At 47.6% G+C, this 8094-nt stretch overlaps 1 protein-coding gene across 2 annotated transcripts in view; it reads right to left on the reverse strand.

The window, feature by feature from the left end:
- Window positions 1-2532: 2532 nt before the first annotated feature.
- elmod1 (ELMO/CED-12 domain containing 1) overlaps window positions 2533-8094 on the reverse strand; it is a 15163-nt gene continuing 9601 nt past the window's right edge. Inside the window, exons 11-14 of one of the 2 annotated variants that reach the window (XM_047328851.1) lie at window positions 6870-6890; window positions 6148-6198; window positions 5813-5946; window positions 2533-5461 (exon numbers count right to left, since the gene is read on the reverse strand). In XM_047328851.1, the coding sequence (XP_047184807.1) occupies window positions 5292-5461; window positions 5813-5946; window positions 6148-6198; window positions 6870-6890 (376 nt within the window). In that variant the 3' untranslated portion in view covers window positions 2533-5291. The remainder of the gene's footprint in view (window positions 5462-5812; window positions 5947-6147; window positions 6199-6869; window positions 6891-8094) is intronic. The other variant, XM_035624399.2, reaches the window with a different exon arrangement.

An 8094-nucleotide genomic window follows, 5' to 3' on the forward strand; every position in this document is an offset into this window, starting at 1 on the left:
CTTTAGCGCCCTTGGTTCTCAACAGCTGCGGCATCACGGGAATGTTGGATTCAAATTCATTAGGTGGCCACCAACACGACTCCAGGTGAATGAGGGTGTTTGTTCTGGACTGAATTGAACAATAAAGAATACAAACGTATGAAAAAATGATTTAGATAATGGTTGAAAAGTTTCCATCAATTTTTCACACATTCAACATAGATTTCACTTCAGAAGTTTTGAACACGACTTGACAAAGAAATGTCTTTCTATGAGAAAAGGCCTTGAGGGCCGTCTCAGTCAACTCATTGCACCATCGCGTCGCCAGTCGTCCACTCTGCAAACATGTTTTTTTGCCGTCTGAATCAGTGGAACGCAGTCTCTGCGGGAAGCTTAAGAAGTGCTGACTAACGCGCAGGATCGCGCCGACGTGGACGCGTCGGGCTGCAGCACTTCCGCCCCGCGAGGTCCCGACCGAGCTCTCATTACCGGCGAGTTCGTCCGCGGCTGAGCCGCACTAATCCGAAACCGCTCGGACGTGACGTACACGTATCTGCACTCGTCTTATCATTACTCTCTCTCTCTCTGATGTTAGGAAACTTATAAAAAGAATTTGGCAAAACATCCCTCTGACAAACAGAGTCGTTAAGTATATAACCGTCTCTGTGACGGATGTTTTAGTTTTCTACTTTGGGCGGGGGGGGGGGCATGCACCTATTAGATGTGGTACCAGTTGTCATGTGCCGTATTGGAGAAGACAGTTTTAGACCATAAATTCCTCCGAAAGATGTTTGCTGACGTTGTACATCAAGGGAGAAGTGAGGGTCGTTTTCTCGTAGACCTGTTTGGGAGTGTCGCCCCCTGCGGGTCATTCTAGAGAATCCGCAAATGTTTGTTCATTTTCGGGGGAACACGGGGAAGACGAAGACGAACAGAAGACGTCCACATTAATCCGGCAGCGGCAGACGCGCGCTCAGGGCCGCTCGTCTTTCCACGCGTCATCGGCTGCAGGATGGTTTGAGACGTCTGTGTCTGTTTGTTCCCGGGAACTGGAGGCTCCAACCAATGGGCCTTTTCTTTTTCCAAAGTTTAGAATGTTTTATTTCCTTTTATTTCTTCTTTTTACTTTGGGGGCCTTTTAATCTTTCTGCTGGGTGAATTCAAAGCATTTCAAACCGCTCACATTGAGACTTTGACTGGTGAGAATCGTACGTTGTGGCCTTCACGGGCGGCGAAGAGGAGTTTCTTTAGACGTATAAACTGTCAGGTTCCATTGAAGCGGGACTCAAATGCAGGTGAGAGGAATTTAATGGAAAATAAGAATGAAGTCCAACTGTTCGAAACTCAAACCCAAAGCTCGACGTCGGGCCGCAGAACATGGACACAACGTAGGAACACGTTCGACAACGAGTCGGTGTCACTGACGAAACCAGCAGCTGCTTTTACGTGAAATCTCTCCAGAAAAAGTGCCATCATGGACTTCCAGCACACGTGAATAACTGAACATGACAGTTCCAGTCGAACTAATGGCGGTCGCGGTCTGCAGGTCTTCTTTTGAATGATATAATTCCTAGAGGAAAGAGAAACTACTACTGAACCGTGTCCGCTGCTGCAAGACGATCGATCGCGTCACAGCAGGCGCCGCTGGAACGTTTAGCCTCGTCTCTTTGTAACTACAAGCATCTACAACGTAACGCCCACCAGAGAGGAAACCAACCACCAGGAAGTCTCACACATCCGCCTATATTAAACCTGATTCACAGTGTGTCTCCCTCTGTGTGTGTGTGTGGGTGTCTGTGTGTGTGTGTGTGCGTGTGTGTGTGTCTGTGTGTTAGTGTGGGTGTGTGTGTGTCTGTGTGTGTGTGTGTGTGTGTGTGTGCGTGTTAGTGTGTTAGTGTGTGTGTGCGTGTGTGTCTGTGTGTTAGTGTAGTTGTGTGTGTGTGTGTGCGTGCGTGCGTGTGTGTGTGTGTGTGTGTGCGTGTTAGTGTGTTAGTGTGTGTGTGCGTGTGTGTCTGTGTGTTAGTGTAGTTGTGTGTGTGTGTGTGTGTGCGTGCGTGTGTGTGTGTGTGTGTGCGTGTGTGCGTGTTAGTGTGTTAGTGTGTGTGTGCGTGTGTGTCTGTGTGTTAGTGTAGTTGTGTGTGTGTGTGTGTGTGCGTGCGTGTGTGTCTGTGTGTCTGTGTTTGTGTGTGTGTGAGTGTGTGTCTGTGTGTTAGTGTGGGTGTGTGTGTGTGTGTGTGTGTGTGTGTGCGTGCGTGCGTGCGTGCGTGTGTGTGTGCGTGCGTGTGTGTGCGTGCGTGCATCTACTGCCCTCTGCTGGTCAGTGACATTAAACAGACATAGTTCTGACTCAGGTGCACATTTTAAAAATCATCACACGTTATTCTTGTTATAAAATGATTGATTATTACTTCTTTAGACACACAATTTAACATTTTCTCTCTTTGGCTCACCGCTCATCACCGAAAGCAATCTGATGTCCGGGCGGCACAGAGACACCTCGGTGTGGAGCGCCTTAGAAATAACATTTAATAAAAGGTCATTTACAATACACTGTTTACAGACATTACGTTTTTATTGTGGTCTCAAAAAGTACAGCGCACACACAAACCAAGCACACAGTCACAACATCTAGAAGCACTTTTTGGCTTTACTGGAGAAAACACTGACATATGGTCATGCAGTTTGCAGTCTTGCAGGCGGCTTGGACGCGGAATATACAGCAGCGTGAACCCAACTTCACCCACAGGGTCACGAGACGCGTCGGCCCCTCGTGCTCCAAAATAGCACAAGTTGCCGATTTGCTATCATAAAGTTAAAATTGCTAAATTAGTTTGTCTTGACAGTATAGTGCGAAGCTGACCACAGCGAAGCAGGAAAAACAAAATGGCGAGCAGGAGGATGAAACCAGCGCCGACACTCAGCCGGAGCAAACAGCTGCGTAACACTGACGAAGAGGCGTCGACATTCACGTGAATGAGACGAAGATATTTCGATACTATTAGAACACAATCAACAGTGCAGGCATGGCAGTGAAATAACAAACAAAGCAAACCGAAAAATATATTTATATATATATATATATATATCGTACAGTTGCGTTTTTTTCTGGTGAGAACACTTGTGGGAGCTGTCCGCAGCACGCACGCGACGAGGACGCTCGTGAAGGTGGAACGCGGCGGCCGCGCGTTTCGTGAGGAGCAACGCAGCTGAAGAAGAGACGAGCGACACGCGGGACAGATTTGGGCTTTTTTTTTTTTCATTTATCGTTCAGTGAAAGCGAAAAAGTGTGACTCGGAGCTGAGATGGCCATCAAGCTGAAGCTCCGTAGACGACGACTGATTTGTGTGTGTGTGTGTGTGTGTGTGTGTGTGTGTGTGTGTGTGTGTGTGTGTGTGTGTGTGTGTGTGTGTGTGTCTTCGTCCTACGAGTCCTATTGTTATGAATGAGGAGTCGTCTACAGTTGGTTCCCAACCACACACTGGACGTAGTCGCCGGGTCGGGAAAATGAAGCCAGCGAGGAAGTGGCCCGAAGCCTGTATTCTCTGGAATCACCAGCAGAGGGCGACTCACTGGTTTCTATGGAAGTCTGTGAGAAAATGATTCCACCTCTCGCACCGTGTACATCGGAGCGTGGGCGCAGCGTGATTGACAGGCGGCTGCCGTCCAATCGGCGCATGGTTGCAGGTGGAGGTGGCGTTCTACGTCTGGTTTCGCAAAAAAAACCCAAGATGGCGCCGGTCAAAAATGCGAAAACTCGAGGCTTCAAAAACGAGGGCGGGTTGCCACAAAATTTAAGGGATCGCGACATGATCAACAGGACAGTTATGTAGTAAAAATAAACTTAGAGACAGACTTCACTCGTAGTCTCAAAGTCCATTTCACCTCTCAACCAATTAAAAGAAGGGTTAAAAAAATCCCTAAGTGGCGGAAGCTGACCAGTAGGAACAGTGTGTCAATGAGGAGATTGCAGTACAATATGGAGCTCTTGCTCCTGAAGCGAAGACTGGCTGGTCGACGCCTCCGTCTCCAGCATTTGTCACCTGTCACTTCTTTCTCTGTGAATTAATTAACGTTTGACCTCACCGAAGTGTATTTTTACAGCCGTGATGTTTTACCTCCCGAGGAAATGCTCACACGTGGCAGCTACGACCGCGCAGGTCGATCGATCTCATCTCCGAAGTCAGAGAGCAACACAAACACAAACACTCAGGCACGCGTGGTGCAAAGCAACACGTTAAAAAAAAATCAAATAAATGAATAAAAGTGTGCGGCGCAATGGGAATTATTGCTTTGGCTGATACAACAGTGGACGCAGTGTCACATTCAGTGGATTAAAAACAGAATCAGACAATCGTGAATCATGTGCACGGGGTCAAATCAAAAGGCAAAAACGTATTTTTGCGAACCTGAAAAAAAAAGGGCATAACATATATTTTTTTAAATATGCATTTCCTCCGCGTTTTGACGTAAAAGGAAATAAAGTTGTTAAAATATGAATTTGCAAGAGAAGGAGCTCTTTTAGTGCAGTGCTGCCAAATGCTACATATTTAAAATGTGTAACTCAACCAAACAATATATTTTTTTTTTAAATACTCGTGAACGTCGTTTAAAAAACAGGTTTACAAAGAACTTCAGTTTGAGCTCATGAGAAACAACCTGCTGCTGTGATTCTTTAAGTTCTCCACATTCGTTAATTTGGCAATAAGTAGAAGTCTCAGGTGTTCACGTCACGTCGACACACAAAGTACCTACAGTACAATCCACAGGAGTTAGTTGACGCAGTCAAAGCGAAGAGATGAGCCGACCCCCGTGTCGCTGGATTGATTTTCATCGAATCGGCGACGGCTACATTTCTTGAACATTTTATGTAAACTTACATTTTATTATTATGTATGAATATATCGTCGTTAGAAGAAGCAACAAGGTTTTCTTTTCAACTGAGGTGTAACGGCTGTGGTACAATCGTCATGAATCATTAAAGCAACAGAGAACAATGAGTGTGTGACGGTGTGTGCGGTGCAGCCTCCTCATGCTGAGCTACAATCGCCATGGTCGTCTCTGATGCTGGTGGTCTGACGCTGCAGTGAGGACGCAGAGACAGTGTGTGTGTGTGTGTGTGTGTGAGCTGTTGGCAGTGACGCGGCATGACGTTAGCTGGGACAAGGTGGGCGGAGCAGAGAGGGAATAGAGCCCTCCACGTGGGTGTGAAGGGGTTTTCACCCAAAACGCCCAGAGGAGGCCTCTGTAGTGGGGAGGGGGCTGAGTGGGGGTGGAGGAGGTGTGTGGTGAGGGGGTCAGGAGTGTGTGTGTGTTTAGAGGTTGACCAGGTCGGAGGCGGAGAAGTGGGGGCACAGAGCCATGTCGGGGTTCCTCAGCTGCCGCAGGACCCTCCGGTGGAACTTGGAGCGCACGCGGTTGAACTCCATGATGTCGCTGGGGTCCTCCTCGATCCAGAAGCGGTGGAACTCCTGCATCAGGTAGCCTGTCGCGGGCGAAAGAGGGGAACAAGAACCATGCATCCTTCACGATCATTTAAGTAAATCGTAATCAATATATATATATAGAGCGTTTTAGTGACCCCTAGTGGCAAAAAAAGTAATTCACTGCTGGACTTAAAGCCGCAATAACACATTTTCCCCACTTGGGGGCAGCAGAACACACTGAAAACACATTTGACATATTATTAATCGCCTTAAACAGCAAATATTAACACAGCCAGCACACGCTGACCAACACTGGCATTCATCTCACAAACGCTTTAACTGGTGAAAGGAGCAGCAGCGGCCCTTCCGTTCAACATTTTTAACAACATTGAACAATAATTCCGACTTACAGAAGGTTTGCTGGAAGTGCAGCAGAGTGGGCATCTCCGGGGCCACGTTGTACAGGTGGGTCTTCAGCGCCCCGCTCACCAGCAGCGAGTGGGCCAGGTCCGTGATGTTGATGCCCACGATGGCAAAAGAAAAGCTGGAGGAAGGTCATGAAAAAACATGTCATTCCTAATTTTATCTTTTTATGGGTGGGTTTTATCAGAAGGTGGCGGCAGCGGCCTTAACAGGAGAACACACACGCACACACACACGCACGCGCGCACACACAAACACACGCGCACGCACGCACACACACACACACACACACGCGCGCACACACACACGTGCTCACACTCACCCAATAGCTTTGTCAAGGTTCTTCTGTTCCCATTCAGGCTTGTTCATCTCACTGTGAAGGACACACACACACACACTTGAGTCATGCGCAAGTGCACCACCCTGTGGCTGCAAGCTGAAACTACAGTGAACTCCTAAAGTTGCAATGAAATTATTTGGAATTTCAGGAATTCTGCTTTTCTACCCAGACTCAGTTCTTGTGGAAACTGCAGGACTGTGGAACTGGAACAGACCGTTCAACACTGTTAAAGTGTAAACTGTTAGGATTTTTCTTTTTTATATCTTATCTCTATATGCTTTTTTTAAAACCACACCGTGCAACTTTACTTGTTTGTCTGAGGTCTTGATTGCAGCCAGATTTCGTGTTTCCTGGATCCCACTTACAGGACGAGGGAGGCTGCATGGTCATATTCCATCATTTTCTTCATCGTTATCAAAATCGACAACGTGTTTGTCCACATCCTAATAATACTTTCTGAATTCTCTCCACTGTCTTTGGCTTTCAGCGCCGAATAAATATCTAAAAACAGATCATTAATTGATTATTTAAATCATTTCCTAAATTTGACGCAGTGCCATCACTAACACTGCACGTGGGATATTCCTCTGTGTGTTTGCATGTAAATCATACCAAGCTTCAAAACTGCGCATGAGGCGTCAACGGAAAAAGAACAAAGCTGTGAATGGAGCGAGCAGCGAGTGAATGAGAGTGAGTCCGAGTACCTTGGCTTCCGGTGTGCGCTCCTACAGTGCACGTGACGAAGACGGACGGACAGACAGACAAGAGGGGGAGGCGTGGGCAGAAAGGTGGAGGTGAAGGAGAAAGAGAAGCAGAATGTTCAGTGGTGAAATGAGACGGATCGCTGGCGACAAACCACTCGGGCGGCAGCAGCAGCAGCAGCAGTCAATAAAGAGGATGTCGTGAGAGAAATCAAGCTGTTTGAATGATTATAATCAAGCAGAATGTGGTGAATGCAGAGCGATGGATGATAAAGTGCAGTTTAAAGTTTTAGAGGTAGAAATTTTAAAGCTGTATTAGTTGGGGTTTTTTTGGCCACAAGGGGGCGGTGGAACAAGCTGAAACAAAAATCGTGTTGAATTGTTCCCCTAATGAAATGCAGATTGTGATCTTGTTATCAAACAGTTGCCTCTTCACACGTTCAACAAAAAGCCAGAAGAATATCGACATTAGTCGAACCTCCGCTCTCCTCGTAGCTCAGATTTGGTCTCCACCAACTCCTGACACACATTTAGCCGCTAAACGTTTTCTGCCTCGGTGCTGGGCAGCGAGTGAGCAGCGGGTTCATCGGAGCGTCTTTGCGACTGTAGCTGGGAACAAAGTTGGCGAGAGTTCAGCCTTTGGGCCTCAACACGGACAAATTCTCTGCGTGTCCGTCACCGCGGGAGAAACCTCCGTCGCGTCGAACGTGGTCTTTTTCGTTCCGTGTGTCATTTGCATGTTTTACCTCCCGTCGTTGTGCAAGAGTTCCAATATTTGTGACCGGCCCTGACGTGTTTCACTAGTATTTCCCGACCTTCCTCGTGTACAGTACTCAGTCCCTGTGCTCCTCGGTGTTCCCCGTCAGTTTCTTCATGCCTGCCCACCTGCCACCGAGGACTCTGAACCCGCCTGCACGATTGAACCTGCCTCGTCTGATACCTGCAATGTGGCTCCTACACACAAATTAACAACAACAAATGCTCCAGCGGCTCTAGATGACGGCTACGCGCTGCGTTTATTTGGTCGATGCGTGCTCGCATCAATCGACAGATGGAAGCGGTAACCATGGCGACTGGGGGAGCAGCGATTGCTTCAGATCAGCTGATGTGCGCCCCCCGGTACACCTGACCTGCGACGAGTGACTTGAAGACTTTCTCCTCTTATGAGACGAGCCCCGCTTTCTTGTCACGTCCACGTTTTTCTATCGTATCTACTTTTTTGAAATCT

The sequence above is a fragment of the Scophthalmus maximus genome, chromosome 2 (genome assembly GCF_022379125.1).
Source record: "Scophthalmus maximus strain ysfricsl-2021 chromosome 2, ASM2237912v1, whole genome shotgun sequence".
Taxonomy (NCBI): Eukaryota; Metazoa; Chordata; class Actinopteri; order Pleuronectiformes; family Scophthalmidae; genus Scophthalmus; species Scophthalmus maximus.